Genomic DNA, 18,591 nt, shown 5'->3' on the forward strand with positions numbered 1-18,591 from the left:
GTCCAGCCTTGTCTCAACATTTTTTCTGTGTTTTCCTGTCATTTTTTCCTTTGAACAGATGGAGTCCTTGACCTTTCAATCAAGAAGAACCGCTATAGTGGCGCCCTGCCTGTCAGAAGTCCCTGCCTCTCTCCAGCCACATCCGTGATCAAAGGGTAAGATGAGTTTCTTTCTTTGCATTTTTGGACCTCAGTCCATCAGCTGCAGTAATGTTTCTGTGTGAAAATGAAGGTTAAGATGACCAAAACCATTGAGATGATAACAAAAAGTAAAACTTCCATCTAATAACATCAATGCTCATGCTTTGACTAAGGCCTGAAATTTACACTTAAAAGTTGATTCAAACAAACACTAATAAATGGGGATGTGTAAACAGAAATATTTTCAGCTTAAAGACACATGGTAAAAGAATTTTAATAGGCAGGAACAGTGCAACATCTGCAACAGAGGAAGAGCTAAATGCATAGTTTTCTTTCACAAATAGATTTAAGTTTTTCTTTAACAACAATTTCTTTGTTAAAGTTTTTATTTTATTTCTGTATACAAGTTTACCATATTTCATTCCTAATAAGATTTAACTTAATCCTTACTGACATCAGGGTTATTTTTGTGTTTTGTTTTGGTTCTGGATTTTACTTTGCAACCTTTATTCTTGTAGAGTCTCAATGCTATTCAAAAAAAAAACACTAATCTGGTCTCAAATGTGGCTTTTATTAAATTTGCATTAGGGTTTTTAAAGTAGCAGTGACTTGGCATTTTCTTCTGCTGTGAGAGTGGCACTACTCAGATTATCATAAGAAACAATCTTTATTTACACTTGAAAATCATTGAGGGCGAGCCCTAATTTACATTGATAAAAAGTCAAGCATTTGAATAAAAAGCTATGAAATACATTTAGAGTACTGACTGGAAATAAGCCATTTAGTTCCTAAATTGAGTAGATGGGTCATTTTTGTTGAATAATTCACCTTTTCAAGTAATTACATAGAGATTCCCAGTTTGTTTGAAAAAGATGTTCTAGATGAATTGTGCAATATCAATCCTTTTGTGTGATTTCACTTTAAATAATTGATTAGGTTTTCAGTGTGATACATACAACCACCCTCTGCTGGCTTACTCTTTTATTGCTGTGCTTGTTCAGTGGTAACGTCACACACAAAATGTCAAGAGCTTTATTTACATTAGTCATTTTGTATGGCATAGTTACTGTGCCCTGCTTAACAGCTTCATGCAAAGCTGCCTTCCTGCAATGACATATAATCCCCTCTCCTGGCTAAGCTTTTTAAATCACAGGAAGACCTTTATGTACTCCACTTAATACCCTTTCCTTTCCCTTTATCTTCATTGTTTCTTTGCCCTTTCTCTTCTTTTTGTTTGCTATTTCTTATGTTCATGCAAAACTTGTAAAGTTATAACACCAAAGAAATAAAAAGTTTTTCGAACTCAAGCCTTTTTTGTTGTTAAAAGCCACCCACACCCCAGCACATTTAATAATTTGATAAGATAGTGATGTTACCAAGGCAAGGTCATATAATAAAGGAGTGGCCAACATCCTCCCCTCCCCAACCCATCCTCCTTTAGTAAAAAAAAGGCACTGTGCAAGCTCTGCTTACACCCAATTTCCTTCCATCCAATCAGGCGATCCTTGAGAGCGGACGGACAGGTCGGGCTGTTTATGAAGAGCCTACAGGATGGGAGGAGGAGGGAGAATATCGGCCACTCCAACCGTTATAAACCTTCCTCATCTCTTGCATACTCGCTGCACATCAAACAGGAGGCCGATCTGGAGAGCGACCCTGAGTCCCCTCTCAGCTCCAGACCCACTGACCTTTTCACAAATGGATCTGCTTCATGGGATTCCAAAACTAGTTTTGGGGCCCTCCTCAAACTCAAAACCAACAGTGAGGCTAGAGAGCACCTTAAAGATATACCCAGGTTGTTGGAAGCCGCCGGACTTCTGACAAAGTCACTTGCCTATGAGAAAGGAAACTTCCAGGAGGCCAGCAGGGAGCTCAGCCTCTCTCCTTCTCAGCCGTCACCTTATGACCTCAAGATTCCTCAAGTGCGGGTTTTGTCCACAGGAACAGATCCATCTTGGGATTTCCTGTCCAATGGATACTCAGGTTCAGCTTGTGAGAACGGTCTGGGGAAGACTATTCGCTCCTTTCTTCCCCAGCAGATCCAGAAAAAGAACAGTGGCGGACTAAGTAGCTCAGGTTCAGAGAAGGAATACTGGCCTTACGATACTGACCGCCAAGCCTTGGGGAAAAACTATCCTCTGGATTCAGAATCAGATCTGGGTCTCAAGCAGCCAAGGAAGAAACGCGGGAGGTACCGTCAGTATAACACTGAGTTGCTTGAAGAGGCTATCGTGGTTGTGATGGGTGGGAAAATGAGTGTGTCTAAAGCCCAGTCGGTCTACGGTATTCCACACAGCACACTGGAATACAAAGTCAAGGAGCGACTGGGCACCTTGAAAAATCCCCCCAAAAAGAAGCTGAAGCTGATCAGCCGCATAGAGGAACAGGATGTTCAGCGATCCCTTGAGGGGAATGAACTCCACAATTCCCCGCTCATTGTTTCTGTGAAGAGAGAAAGCACACCTGAAGAGAATGGGAATGATTCCCATGATGGAAGCCTCTCTTCAAATGAGTTACATTAAATTACAAGAAGTTATGTTCTCTAACCACACAGATGTTGCATTTGCCAGACAGTGGCGGTAACTGATTATTTTTTTCTATTAAACCTTAATAGAGTAGTGTAAAACACTGGAATTGGAAATGATAATATTAACTTGTAACTTATTTAATTCTTACCCCTTAACTTTTAATCATATATAATACTAATATTTTGTGTATGGCCTCCTTTTGTAAACACTCCAAGTGTCTGCTGGCCCTACATATGGTGCCTGAAAGGCTTACCTACTATATGTAAAGAATTTCTATGTACTACAGTACTTCAGTTTATTTAAAATGATGTATTTAAAAGTAAGCATTCCTGGCTCTATAAATGTTTTCTTCTCGCACAGAGCCAAACTGAAATGTGTCTGAGGAAGTGGCGCCCCTCAGTGTTTTCTCTCAGTACTGTACCGAGTACTGTTATATTTCTCTGATGTATGTAGGCCTACAGCTATAGGTAAAGTACATTATTTCTGTGTCTAAGACTGTCACTGTTTTGCAAATGCACTTCTATGGCTAAATAGCCACTAGAGAGAAAAGTCCAAACTATGTTATATTTTATGTATTTATTGTTCCAAACACAAATACTCAGAGTATTTATTTGTTATTGTTGTTTGGTTGAATAGCATGATGATGAGCAGGATTTCATTTTCCTTTTCATCTCAAACGAAGCTTATCTTCACAAGCATGACAGTTTTTTGCCATCTAGATTTTGTCTGTATGATTTACTCTGCAATATGAATGGTATTTTTTTTCATGCCTTCACTACACTCAGGATAAAAACAGGTTAGGATGCAGTACTTGTCAGCCAACAAAAAATGTCTATCAGATACAGCATTAATGTATATGTTTATTGTAAATATACCTCAGATGCAGATTTGCTTCATAACTAAATTATCTTAATATTTCACCTCTCTTGGGGAAGGGTTACACCCCAAAACCCTGCTGAGGTTACATTTCAGGATGTCTTACTGACAAGTTTGTGTCACCTACTCTCAGATGTATTCACAACCTACCTTAACTGGTTTCCAGTAGCATCTCGTGCCAGTGCAAGCCTTCAGAGCATTTCAGTTTGTGATTTAGGGCTCATCTTTCAGATTTCAGGTGTAATCTCTGGGATGTCTTTCTCTGAAACATGAGAAAGATTGTTTTCTTTTGATATCAAAGTAATGAAAAAGCATTATTTTTCTGTAAATACACAAAACTTATAATACTTTCATAAGCATTTTGTTTGCTCATTGCGCATTACTCAGAATTGTGTCTTCAGGTAAATCAACCACACTTGCCTGGTTATATGAGGAGGATTTAGTGGCCTAATTCTTCACTGTCACAGATTGTGCACAAGCACAAGCTCTTGCTGTCAGATTAATCCAAACTCAAATCTACATTCAGGTATTTCTTATTTTAGATAAAATTAAGATTTTAGATAAAAACTATATGTACTATAGTTTTTAGAAATTCTTTGCTCTTTAGGTTATTTTATAACAGAATTTATCAAGCAATACTAACAGATGGTCTTCACAAACTAGCTGATTCTGCTAGCTTTCTAACAATTGCTAGCTAGCAAAGCTAGTTTACCCTGTAGCTTCTGCTGATATCATGTCTTATTCCACAACCACCCTTTTCTCCAGTAACAAACAAAAATTCAATGAAAACCATGAACTATACTTCTTCATTGTTGTTTATATGATGAGGAAAAATGGCATGAATATGAAAAACAACTATCTCAGGCAAACCTTTTGTAATGAATATGACCTGACTTGCTGTGATTTCTATTGTTAAGTCAATTGATCATGTTTTGCAGTTCACTGCTGCATCCAAAACTGCTTTCTAGGTTGGTAGTTATGCAGTTTTTTCTTGCCCTTCCTCTTTCCTACACTACCTTTGTGATTTTTCCAGTTATAACAAAGCTCAGGTAGATACTTTCTTTTCAAAAGGACGCCTGTAGAGGGTAAGATTATAATTCTTTTTCTGTCTGAAAAAGGGTAAATTATAAGCTATAATAGTGGCCTATTCACTGTTGCATTTACTTGATATTTTCATTGAATTTTTTGTTTGGTTGCCTCAGCAGGGGGGGAACTCATTCATAATTTTTCTGTATCAGTATGCCTCATTGTGCACTTAAACCTCAGGATGTTTGAGAATATGGGATCACAGCCCATTATTCTTTTATCAGGTCGATCCACATCTCTAGCAAATGTTGGTTTTTATTCGTTGCAAATCTTTCAGCCTTTTATATTTACACAAACTTGGATGTGGTGATTAGAAAAAGGATTCCATGACTTAAAGCATTTAACTTAGAAATTCTGTACAATTTGTCAAGATTGTGAACATCTTTACGTGATAGTTTATACAGGAAAACAAGCATACTGTAGTTCAGGGACTTTTTCACAGCACTGTAAAATGAGCAACATTTTAAGTTTGTATGACTCAACTTCTTGCTCTGAATGCAGACATTTTTAACCATACTCTCATAAACACATGATTTTTTTTAAATACAAGCATAAGCATTGACAATCATCTAGCATTTCACAAAAGTCATATTTTAGCTTTTTATTCAAAGGGTTTCATGCTTTTCGATGTATTTGAATAATGCTTGATCAGGATTATTGATGGGAAAATCATGATTTTGCCATCCTCATCGTCTGTTGTAGCAAATCTTATAGTCAACTACCTCATCTGGAAAACCCATATCACAGTTCACTGTTATCTAAGAGGTTTTATGTAGCAATTCCTAATGCACACAGCATGCAGTTTATGGTAAAGTCCATTGATTTAGGGCAAAAAGCTTGCAGAAAGAGAAGTCAAAATTAAGGTTAGAAGAGCTGAAATTCTATCAACTGTTCAACCATATGTAAATATTTCATCGTGTCCAGTGTAGGTCATTGCACTGTGATTTCTTTAATGACTTCTTTCTCTTGTTTTCTTTTCTTTTACGGGTTCAAATGGTGGCAGGAACAGTTGTAACTAAAGCAATTTGTAAAATCTCCAACTTTGGAGGAACTTTTTTGTTTCTAAAGTTGGAAGGGTCAACTTCCCCTCTTACAAAACCTCAAATCGGTGTATTTTGGAGTTATTTTATTAATGCAGTATTTATTAATATTTATGAACATGATTTTATGACCACTTAAGTAACCATGAATGTAAATGGCTTTAATAAAACGAGAAGTTAATCACAGCTGTTTATAAACAAATATATATAATGATTAAAATGTATATTCAAATGCTTACATGATATATAGGAAGGGATAACATCATGGATGATCAAACTTTATTCTGCTAAAAGTTTTGCGCCTTTTGCTTGATAAATACTATTAATATATAAGGCCAAAAGACTAGATTTTCCAATGACTAAAGAGTTTCCTTGTCCATAAAGAACTATGTACAGATTTTGTATTTGATTAACCGTATTTGGTGATACAGGAATGATACTGGGGAAATATTGCATGATTTGTCTTGATCATATTTGGTAGTGGAAAGTTAGATGTATAAGGTGAAGGTTATCTTTAAGGATGTTGTATTGAAAATAGTGAAGTGTCGGTGTTTTTACTGTCAAGTCTATAATGTATCAGGTAGATTAACTGAAACTGGATTATCACTAAACCAGTTCAGAATCGTATTTAAGATTCATTTTAAGATGTATGATAAATCCCCATGCAATAGTTTGTGATTGCCAGATTATTTATAGACGTGATACACCATTTATGAGCGTTGTGGATAGGTTAACACATCCATGTAAGTGTGCTTGTTAACTATTGTGGAAATGAGTTGTAATATGGTTTGCTTCTGCTTGTTAGATTGGTTATTGTATTGATTTGGAAGAAAAAGGCATGTACTTTGTGTCAGTTCCTTATTGCAATGCTACATCAAAAGAGAAAGAGCCTAACCCTCAGGGATAAAACATTTACCACTTGCTATTCAGGTACCAAGCTTACTCCTTAGACGTTGCATCCAGGGATGTATAGTCAATTAACTTAGCAGATAAAATGGTCAGGCTCCAGTTGTAGGAAATGTTATTTTTTTAGCTTCTAAAATTTATTTTTTAACCTCTAAAAATTACATTAAAGATATTCTGGTATGCTGTTCGGAAACTGAAAACCCCTAACTATTCAGTGTTATTTTTATACTTTTAATACAGAATGAATGTCAATACAACCTCACTGCAGGAGATGTTGACCAATGTGGCTTTAGTTTAATTTCGTTCTGGTTCAGTTCCTCAGGTGACCAAAAAGCTGCTTTATTTTACATACAATGCAGCATTTCTCATTAAAAGTACCAACTTTATCACAGACTGTGCTAAAATTGGTGGTAATGTGGCATTTCAAACTGAAATCAGCAACTTTTCCACATGCTATGCCATTCTTTCTCTAATTTCTTTTGTTGGTTCACTGAAACAGGCCAATATGCCCATTGATGACTTCAAGCGGGTAAATCATCTGCAACTCTGTAATTGGTTTGGTCCATAATATTTTACCTCCCCAGATTGCTGTATTATTGGAAACACTAGACTTCCCTGCACTTTTCATTACCCAAAGAGAAAGGGGAAAAGTTAGATTTTAGCTTTGCTATGTCTAATTAAAATTATTCTAAGCATTGTTTTTTGCAAGGGTACAACTGCAGCAAGATTTAATATTGTTTTTGATTGTCTTGAACTGGCTACATTCTAGATGATTTTAGGCCTGATTTGCCTCAGGCCTAGTTGGTATTTTATAGCAACTGAGTAGTAGTCCATCCATGTAATCTTTTGGTCGATGTTGTTATGCCGCTGTTTTACTGCCCCTGATCAAGTTGGAGCCTCCCTCATCTGGAATCGTGAATATCAAACATTAGGGATTGTAGTGCCACATTATGTAATAACGCTGCATTTTGTAAGCCACTAAGCGGTTAGGGTTAGGGCAAGGTAGTAGAGTATACCCTGGAGCCCACCTTTAGTCCGAGGGTTAAGGTTAGGTGTATAGTCTAGAGCCCTGAAGGGGGGGTTAGGTTTAGGCATAAGTCACTAAGCGGTTAGAGTTAGGACAAGGTAGTTGGGTAGGGCATACCTTGGAGCCCACACTAAGTCCTTTGGTTAGGGTTATGACATAATGCAGCATTATTACATAATGTGGTGCTACAGCAATGCACAATATTATTGTTATGATATCATATTGTCAGATAAATATCTGCCAATATTTACATCCGATATTTTGACTGTGAATATCAGCATGAATCAACTGCAAATTTTGGCCATGATACTAATAAATTAGTGAAAGATAAGGCTGGACCAGTACTATGTCAGTTGAGGTCTTTTTTTCTTTATCTATTCTTATTCTTTAAAGTTAAAAGTGTGTCTTAGGTACTAAAGCTTGTTTCTTTGTTCATCCTCAAACCTTGAAGTGTGTTTAAAGGACTGAAGTTCAAGGTTTGAGAAACATTTAGTTATCGGTACCAGTAATTCCTGGAATTAATCTGTAAATATCGGCATATCAGATATTGTCAAAAATCCAATATCGTGCATCCCTATCAAACATGTTTGATATTAATGATTCCAGGTTGGCTGCCTCTGACAGAACACCTTCAGTAGTTGGTGACAGTGAGCAGACCAGGTAGTGTCACCAATCGGATCACCAACAAAAACACCAATCTAATCTTCTCAGCCAGTACGTTAACTAAACAGAAGCACGTCAGTACAGCCAGCTGTGGACACATTTTATCACAGAAGTTTCTGTACGATCTTGTGTCTGTGTAATCTCCTCAGTGAAGCCGTTACTACAAATGGCAGGTGTGTGGTCTCACAGTTTGGATGAATCGTCTAGTGCAGTGGTTCTCAACTGGTGGGTAGGGACCCAAAAATGGGTTGTGGAGTGGTTTTCAGTGGGTTAGTGTGTGTCTTGAAAAAATGGTGGCAAAAGTCTATGAAGAAAATGCAACCATACCATTTATTCAACTGTTTTGTTGTAATAATTGGTACATTTAAATATTTTACCAATACTGCAACTCATTTATCTCCTTTTCTTGCCATACAAGAACTGTTATTACCATGTCAATGAAATAATATCTCAAAATCTCTGGAAAATTGGCCAAAATTTCCACACTATCATGGGAAAAGAGGGGTGTAAAACATGTCTGTTTTCCCTGTCTCTTTTTCCTGTCATAAATTATGTGCCATCCAAGATCTTAAGTGCAACATTTTTATTAACTAAATGTGCATTGTTGAAAATCTTTGGAAATTTGGGTCACGGTTTGTCATCCAAGATGTTGGTGGGCCTGAGGCTAGACAAGTTGAGAACCACTGGTATAGTGTGTACATTCAGAGGATTATTGTGTTTTAAAGGGGTTGAAAATGAGAGAACACAGACATACTTTCAGATAATAATAAACAGAGGATCTGATATTTGACTTCTGGTAATCTTTCAGTTGCCTGCATATCTTTACAGACTATATGAAGAGGTTTTAATATTTTTTGTTACACAACAAAGCCTTGTGACCTATAACCTCAGGAATCTAGATATGGTATCATGTCCCTGTTCTTTGCTCTTGTCTAAACTTCAGTGTAGCCTGGATGGGACTTTGATTTTACAAAATAAAAGCCTTTCAGAGTTATAAGAGAATATATTTCTTGCATAATGTGATGGTATACGTTCTTCAAAGGTATTGGAGAATTTTGTAATATACCTACCTCACTTACAAACTTGAGTGAAAAAAGAAACATGCCAGCCCCCTTTTTAGTGAGTAACATTTATATCAGCACAAACAAAACCTCAAAGGAGTTGGAATAACTAATTCAGTGTATGTTCTTTCATGTTTGATTTTTATTTTGATGGATTTATCATTAAATTTTGAGCACTTGTATCTAAATGTCACCTTATGCTCTTGTTACAAAATGCATTAAAACTTAACAAAAATGATGTTTTCAATATTTCCCCTTAATGTGTTTGCTCTTCAAGTGATAAAAATGTGATATGTTTTAATCAAAGTGGTCCACCATTACTAATTGTGTTGTGCATGTTTCTCGATGTATACTGTAACAAAAATCACATCTGTGTAAAGCAGAATTTATTAGCTGTAACAATGTAATTGGTCAAGTTCACTGGATGACCACTTTTAAAATCACCTATTCTTCTAATAAATATGCAATGTTGAATGTCGGGGTGTTTTTGTGAATTATTTCATACAACCCCAGCAGCTTTTGGCAATTTTCCCAAGAGACTTGTAGGGGAAGCAGCATCTATCTGCAACAATGTAAAAATGAGATACTTGTGAATTGCATGAAGCATTGTTAAATCTTCTTGATTGCAATTACATCTTTTTTTATTTTTTTCCTCCTCAGTGAGTCTCCAGAGTTGCTTGTTTCAAAGGCAAAAGACCTGCAGTCCACCTCCACACTGGAACACTTTATGGCCAAACTCTGTCGCCACCATCAGAGACAGATAGTAGATGCCATTGGGTTTTTACAGACGGAGGTCAAAGCACTTGCATCTACCAATTCGCAGCATGACTCTATCTCTACCTCTGGGATCCAGGGAACAACTTGTTCCACTCCAAAATCCAGTGCCGTCACTCCGGAGAAGTCGCTCATAGATTTAAGGTTTCCCAGTGAATCCACCCCTAAATCTGAAGTCCACGATATGTCCTATTCTATCCAAAGCACCTGTGCAACGAAAAATGCTCCTGAGAAAATGGGATCGCCGAAAACATCGGCTGCTGGTCCTGCTTTGGATTTTTGCAGCTCAGGGTTGAAGACTAACCAGGCTTTGGTCACCGCCAAAGCTGATCCAGCTGGCTCGGAAAACAAGCATCATGGTGATCATGCACCTCTTAGACTGAAAATCATGACAAGCAACGTTGCTGCTGGTAAGAGGTTGTCATGTGTGCTGAACAGCTCTCTTTCATCTCACTCTGACACTGACAGAGAGGGTAACTTGAATTCATCTAGCAGAACGGAGACTCACAGTGCTAGACTCAGCTCTTCCATTAAAAGACACAATCAGTCTAGTAGCACACATCAGGCTAGGCAGAGAGAGACTCTTAGGCATGCCAAAGATTCACCTACAAAACTGTTTTCAGTGCATGTGACCATTCCTCCAGACTCTCCTCGGACTGCCAGGAAGACCATCAAGCCATCCTCTGATCATCAGGTCAGGGAATCCGCTTATAAGGGAATGGTTGACCCTGATCTTGGCCATTGTGACATTGTTTTTATTGACAAACCTATTACAGAGTGTTTTAAAAAGAGGCATAGTGGCATGGTCCCTCGTCGCAATGCAAGAAAAAGCACCAGAGGACATATGTATTCAGATGAAATCTGGGAGTTAAAGACAGTCCGTACATTAGCTGGGAGAGGTAACTGTCCCAACCCTATGCCAGAACTCATCACACTGGTCACCCCAAAACAAGTCCTTTCAAAGCCTGAAGGCGTACCACCGGTGAATATGCCTTTTGCTGGAACATGTACGGAGACTATGATTCAACAAATGTCCACTGAACAATCAGATGAAAGTGTAATACCAGGAACAGGAGACACTGTAGAGGTAGCAGCCAGTGAAGTAGATATTGTAGTTGAAACAAGTCAGACAGACCAGAGTCAGAACAAGGGCCAGTCTGTTCCTTCATCACCGAAAAGCTTACCTACTGAGAGTATAGAAATCAACTGGAACACAGATGTACAACAGCGTATGTCTGCAGATTCAGGCATGACGACAGCATGTGAAGAAAGTGCTTGTCAGACTCCATCTGAAGCAGAAAAAGACAAAGAGCCTGAGCCAAGAGAGGAGGTTCATGAAAATACAGAGCAAATGATAACAGAGACAGTTGTAGAGTCCGTAGAGAGTACTACTGCTAAAGAAGCTGAGACCCAGCTTTCATCAGATGAACCGCTTACTAATGAGCCTATTCTTGAGCTGACTAGCACCCCAAAACCAGTGGATCAAATAGTGGAAGACAGAGAGACAGAGGAAAGTAAAATTGAGATGGTACAAGATGAGCAACCTCAGGAAATGCAGCCAGAAACCCAGACACACAATGACAATACTGAAGTTACAGAAATGCCCATAACCACAGATTTAGCAGAGGAGCAGATAACAAAAGAGCCTGAAATAAAAGCTTCTGAAGCAGTTGACGGCATTGTTCCTTTAGAGACAGAAGATGGTAATGACAATGATGATAGCAGCTTTGATGTGTCCACTAAGACACTTGATGCACTCTTGAAGGAATTACCCCCTTGGCGCAAGAAAAAAGGATCTGTTGTTTCTCTGCCAAAACGACTGCAGCAAAATGAAACAGTTGTAGTGGGTTATGTCAATGGAAGACCTGTATCATCCAGTGACAGAAGTTTGAGGCGTAGATCAGGTAACAGCATATCACCCAATCGAACACCAGTGAAACCTAAAAATTCAAACAGCAACAAGAATTCTGTTAACCCAACTGCTGAAGACAAATGTTTGGTGAAAAATCTACCTGAAACACCTGTTCAATGTATGGAGACTTCTCCTGTGACTGAGCAAGTGAAAGAACCAACATCTACAACAGCTGAATTTTTCTCAAAGACAAAACAAACCAAAAGTCAAAAGAAAATTCAGAGTGACAAGGATACTTTGCCTGTTCTTTCTGACCAGCTTGATGTTCAGTCTCAGAGCACCAAGTCCAAGTGGCAGCTTAGATCAGCAATCCAGATGCCAACTGAATCTCAAGCATCACCACCCACATCAAATGCTGACCCTTCAATTTTATCACCAAAACCTGCTGCTACCCATGCTCCTTCGTCTACAGAGAACATGCCCCTATCTCCACTTCCTTCTCCACTTCCTGTTACTCCACAAGTCAGCTCATCCCTCTCAGCAGCCACTGAACAGTCCCAAGAAAACACAGTCCAAGAGACAGCTGTAGAATCGAACCCTGAAAGTGACCAAGTACAGACTGTTCCAGAGGATATACAAAATAATGAAGAAGACAGTTTGCAATCTAAAAAGAAACCAAGGTCAGCAAAGGCTATTGTAAACAACAGTAAAGATGAGAAACAGCAACCAAGCAGTGTGGAATCCAGTCCATTAGAAAGTCAAAGTCCTACGGTGACTGAAGTGCTATCAGAGAAACAAAAATCAGGAAAGACTGTAGGAAATAACAGTAAAAATGAGAAACAGCAACAAAGCAGTGAGGAATCCACTTCATTAGAAAGTCCTGCAAAAACTGAAATGCCATCTCAGAAACTTAGGTCAGGAAAGGCTGTAGTAAATGACAGTAAAAATGAGAAACAGCAGCCAAGTGTTGAGGAATCCAGGCAGTTAGAAAGTCCTGCAAAGAGTGAAACACCATCTAAGAAACTAAGGTCAGGAAAGGCTGTTGTAGACAGCAAGGATGAGAAACGGCAACTACAAGATGATGATTCCAGTCCGTTAGAAAGTCCTGCACAGAGTGAAACACCATCTAAGAATCTAAGGTCAGCAAAGGCTGTTGTAGACAACAAGGATGAGAAACGGCAACCAAGCAGTGATGGTTCCAGTCCGTTAGAAAGTCCTGCACAGAGTGAAACACCATCTAAAAATCTAAGGTCAGCAAAGGCTGTTGTAGACAAGGGTGAGAAAAGGCAACCAGTAATTGAAGAATCCGGTCTATTAGAAAGTCAAGGCCCTGCAAACATTGAATCTCCATCTAAGAAACTAAGGTCGGCAAAGGTTGTAGTAGACAACAAGGATGAGAAACAGCAGACAGTCATTGAAGTATCCAGCCCACTAGAAAGTCCTGCAAAGAGTAAAACACCATCTAAGAAATTAAGGTCAACAAAGGCTTGTGTAGACACCAAGGATGAAAGACAGCAAACAGTCATTGAAGAATCCAGTCCATTAGACAGTCCTGAAAAAAGTGAAGTGCCATCTCAGAAACTAAGGTCAGCAAAGGCTGCGGTAGACGACAAGGATGAGAAACAACAATCAGGTGTTGAGGAATCCAGTCCATTAGAAAGTCCTGCAAAGAGTGAAACGCCATCAAAGAAACTGAGGTCAGGAAAGGCTGTTGTAGACAACACGGATGAGACACAGCAATCAGTCCTTGAAGAGTCCAGTACATTAGAAAATCCTGCAAGGAGTGAAACACAATTGAAGAGACTTAGGTCAACAAAGGCTGTTGTAGACAACACGAATGCAGAACAGCAACCAGCCATTGAAGAATCCACTCCATTTGATCTTCCTGCAAAGATTGAGAAGCCATCTCTAAGACTAAGATCATTGAAGGTTGTAATAGACAGCAAGCATGAGAAACAGCAAACAGTCATCGAAGAATCCAGGCCGTTAGAAAGTCCTGCAAAGATTGATCAGCCATCTCAGAGACTAAGGTCAACAAAGGCTGTAGTGGACAACAAGGAGCAGCAACCAATCAGTGACAAATCCTGTCAGTTAGAGAGTCCAAGTTCTGCCAAAAATGAAAGGCCATCTCCGAAACTAAGGTCAACAAAGGCTGTAGTAGACAACAAGGATGAGAAACAGCAATCCAGTTGTGAGGAATCCAGTCCATTAGAAAGTCCTGCAAAAAGTGAAACGCCATCAAAGAAACTAAGGTCAGCAAAGGCTGTAGTGGACAACAAGGATGAGAATCGGCAACCAGGCATTGAAGAATCCAGTCCGTTAGAAAGTCCAAGTCCTGCAAAGAGTGAAAAGCCCTCTCAGAAACTAAGGTCAGCGAAGGCTGTTGTAGAAAACAAGGCTGAGAAACACCAACCAAGTGGTGAGGAAGACAGTCCATTAGAAAGTACTGCACAGAGTGAATCACCATCTAAGAAACTAAGGTCAGGAAAGGCTGTTGTAGACGACAAGGATGAGAGACAGCAAACAGTCACTGAAGAATCCAGTCCATTAGAAAGTCCAAGTCCTTCAAACACTGAACCTCCATCTAAGAAATTAAGGTCAGCAAAGATTGTAATAGACAACAAGGATGAGGAGCCTGGCCTACCAGAAAGTCAAAGTCCTGCAAAGAGCGAAACTTCATCTCAGAAACAAAGATCAGGGGAGGCTGCAGTAGATAACAGTAACAATGGGGTAAAGAAACCAAGCATTGAGGAGTCAAGTCCATTGGAAAATCAAAGTCCTTCAAAAGCTGAAACGCCCCAACAGAAACCAAGGTCAGTAAAAGCTCAAGTAGACAACAAGGATGAGAAACAACAATCAAGCAGTGAGGAATCTAGTCCATTAGAAGGTCAGAGTTCCACAAAGACTGAAATGCCATCAAAGTCTGTTCCAGTAAGGACTAAGCGTGTTTATCGAACAGAAGTAGAGGCTTTGAAATTGGATCCAATTATACCAACTTTAGAAGACAGTTTTGCAAGTGGTGATGACAGTAGTTCTTCAGACAAACCCTCAAGAATGCCACTAAGAAGTGAAAGAAATAAGATTGGAAAGTCCCCCTCGTCTGTTACTCAGACACCAGTGGACAACAAGAAATCAGCTCTGAGATCACAAAGATTGACTTCACCTCCTACCTGTACAGTTACTGTAGCTGGAAAACAAAGTGACATAGCTTCTCCTGTCAGAATAATACCAGAAAAAATAACTAAAGCTCTGGTGAAATCACCCCCAGAATCTGTTCAGCCACGATTATCGCAAAGCTCAGCCACCCCTGTCACTACAACAAGACTTGAGCCCAGAAAACAAACAAACAAATTTATGGAGACCCTGAATGGGGAAGAAAACCAACACCTTATTACAAATCTGAACCTTAAGTATGATAAGATGCAAAGAGGATGGGTGCAAATGGACAAAGAGGGTCAACCAGTGACAAAACACAAAAACAAAGCAGACAGACAGGCAGCAATATGGAGGAGTAAACGCAGGATTAAAAAAACAAAGTCTTTGGAGCACCAGAAGTACTCACCAGTTCAAATGCTCTTTATGAAAGGTTTTAATCTCACCAGTATTTGTCGCTGGTTCCTCGAATCAACAGAAACAAAGTCCCTTGTTATCGTCAAGAAGGTGAATACACGTCTTCCTTCAGAAACTCAGTTGTGCTTCCACAGCGCTTCTGGTGTTTCGGGAACCCCTCAGGGGGTATTTCCAAGCCTGCAGGCAGAGCGCTTAAAGAAACATCTTAAAAAGTTTGCAGTTGCCTCTCCTGTTAAGAGCAACCCCAAGAGTCAGAAGCTGATTGCTAAAGCATTGGAGCAGGAGGCAGGTGCTGTCAAAGGGAAAGAGAAAAAAGAACTTGTCAGTACAGCTCCAACTTTGATGAAGTCACAGTCCTCTGCTGAATCCGGTGCACAGGTCGGTGAGTCTCAGAAATCCTCCGGTAAAACAAAGAATCCAGCTAGTGCAAGAATCTTGAGGAAATACTCAAATATTAGAGAGAAGATGCAGGTACAGCAAACCAATGTTAGACTGAGCAAGACCTCAAAGACCTTAAAAACCAACAACTTGAAACAACTTGAGAGCACAAAGCCTGCCGCCAAGTCAGTTCTTAAACCATCTGTAAAGGCACAGAAATCACCCATACCTGTCAGTAAGCGAACGAAAGAGTCTGCAGCTAAAATAGAAAAAAAGAAAACATCGGCTGACAAAAAACCCACTAAACAACCTGTTCAAGACAAGGCAGTCAAGGCCCAGAGCAATGCAAAAGCTTCAAAAGAAACAAGCAAAAAGAAATCGGTGAAGAGAAGTTCGCTACGCCTGGGATCTCCTAAAACACCTGAACCCAACCCAGTGGAAAAAACAAAAAGCAAGGCTGATAGCAAAAAACAAGCAGAAGCAGAGAAGGCAGCAGTTGAAAAACCCACTGTGAATAAAATGAATGCTGCAAAAATCCAAACTAACCAACCATCACAAACCGTTGCAGAAAGAAAAGTTACTGAGAATGCTGTTGACACCCCACAGCAGAGCTCGGCTTCAGCTTCATCTGATCAGGTACTAACAAGATCGCAAAGAAAATCTGAGACCGTGGTCCCTAGCACAAATACTGCTCCAAAGAAGACCACTAAGTCAACGAAAAACGCAAACCCATCGCCTAAAGCAGTCAGAAAAGCTGCTGAATCCACGCCAACAAAAGGTGGGGCTTCGAGGTCTCCTACAAAGAGAGTCCGACCAGCCTCACTGCCACATAGTTCAAACAAGGCATCAAATAAGAAAACGGAGCAGGATTTAGGGTCCCCAGCTAAGCGTACAAGGACATCACTTGCAAAATAGAAAAGACCGGCAGGGAGAGATTATCTTTATTTTGTTACTTTCTTTAATCTGCAATATATTCAGAAGGAACAGAGTATCTATTTTCTACTCTTGCAATGTCTTTTGGGGAAAACTTTTTCATTAGACAGAACTGTAAAGAAGGACCAGAAAGTGATATATGTTTTTACAAACATTCATTGTGAAAATGCAAACGTGACTGAGTATTTGCAAGCATTAGCTCACTGTTTTGGACGACCCAAGTCCCACGCTTTGTCCAGCAGGTGAAGTTGCTGTCTGGCTTTGTATTTCAGCACTAAATGACACAGCTGGAGATAACAATAGCCTATCAAACCTATTCTAATTTAAAGTTGGGAAGACAAAAATCACAGTTTGGTGCAGCTATCAAGGTGACGAATAATTTCTTCATCGCCTTGGTTTTGCTATTTTGTATGTAGTTATTGTTTCAATGTGTTGAACAGTTCAGAGAGCTTGCTATGTGACGGAAGAACAGCTTTTGAAAACCTTTACTGACAGTAAGTAGGCAGCTTGTATCTCCAGCCTGTCTTCCAATCACAACATTGTGAATATGTGACTGTTGTGACCAGGTGCCTTATTTATGAAGTGTAAAAAATAGAATGTGCAAAATGTGAAAAACCAGTTCTTTAGTTATAGCAGCTTTCTATTCCTGACGAGGCAGTGGACATTTGTGTTTCACAGAGTGCAGATATTTTCCGTTTCACCTGGTATGTGCGTCATGCTTCATCTGTAGATTATGTTGCAGGCTTATTCTCGCACCTATTTTCAGAGCATTAACATTAAAAGGTTCTCATGTAGTTGTTTTAGATGTCAAATATGAAACAAACTGATGTCCTCTGTGTGTACCATGATGCAAGGTTTCTTTTTAATTTTTTGGGGTCAGTCATCCTGATTGTGTACCTTTGTCATTTCTGCTTGTTGCATCCATTCTTCTCTCAGTAGAAACTTCACTTTGAGTTTTTTTTTTTTCTGCATGTGTCAAGTGCTGTCAATGTGGAGACAATTTCTCTGACGTCTTTGTAGAATTTTACCTTCCTAAAACTGAAACCCCAAACATTATTGATGTCCAGTACTTTAAAATTATAAACCTATTTAAAACTTTTATGTACACCCAAACCAAATCTGAAAAGAAAAAAACAATTGGAGATGACTTTGGAATTTGGCACATGTATCACAATATTTCAAAGTAAAAAAGCCTGAAAAATTGGTATACACTGTTGGTTAATATAAATGAAGATTATGGGCGCTTTAACATTAATGACTGGGTGATAAAATTGTCCCTGGTAATTCTTTGATATGGTAAATTTTTGAATTATCATGTTTTGTTTTGTTTTTTTTTTCCCAGTATATTGCAATTTTATTAGATTATTTTTTTCTATTGTCCCTGACTGTCTTGCAGATGTGCTCATAATGTGAAGATTCTTTCCTTTCACAGTTGTATCATGCATTAGTGTGTTGTCAAAGGAAAACAAATACAGTTTTAGCACAGTGTTTTTTATTTTTATGGTCATTTATCTTTAGAGGTTAAGATGTCTGAAAATGAAAAAAAACATGTCTGTCATGTTTTTATTGTTATTTAAGAACTTCATGTAGGCTCATGTATCTAGCAAATCTCAAACAGCCCACCAAATACCAGACTTGAACATGTTTATTCTTTACAGTTGCTATTTAAATATTTTGATTTTGTATATTAGAAAGAAATAACTGATTTATTTGTGGTAATCCCAAGAATGATACATCTTTATGTTAAGAACTTTGTA

General features: G+C 38.8%; 1 protein-coding gene across 2 annotated transcripts in view; it reads left to right on the top strand.

Moving 5' to 3' along the window:
- wu:fc17b08 (ligand-dependent corepressor) overlaps positions 1-18,591 on the top strand; it is a 35,752-nt gene extending 17,161 nt beyond the window's left edge. The window contains exons 6-7 of one of the 2 annotated variants that reach the window (XM_041790041.1): positions 59-155; positions 9,988-18,591. In XM_041790041.1, coding sequence (XP_041645975.1) covers positions 59-155; positions 9,988-16,816 — 6,926 coding nt within the window. In that variant the 3' untranslated portion in view covers positions 16,817-18,591. Of the gene's footprint in view, positions 1-58; positions 156-1,638; positions 7,613-9,987 lie in introns of those variants that run through there. The other variant, XM_041790042.1, reaches the window with a different exon arrangement.

This window comes from Cheilinus undulatus, linkage group 6 (assembly GCF_018320785.1).
Source record: "Cheilinus undulatus linkage group 6, ASM1832078v1, whole genome shotgun sequence".
In the NCBI taxonomy this organism is placed as follows: domain Eukaryota; kingdom Metazoa; phylum Chordata; class Actinopteri; order Labriformes; family Labridae; genus Cheilinus; species Cheilinus undulatus.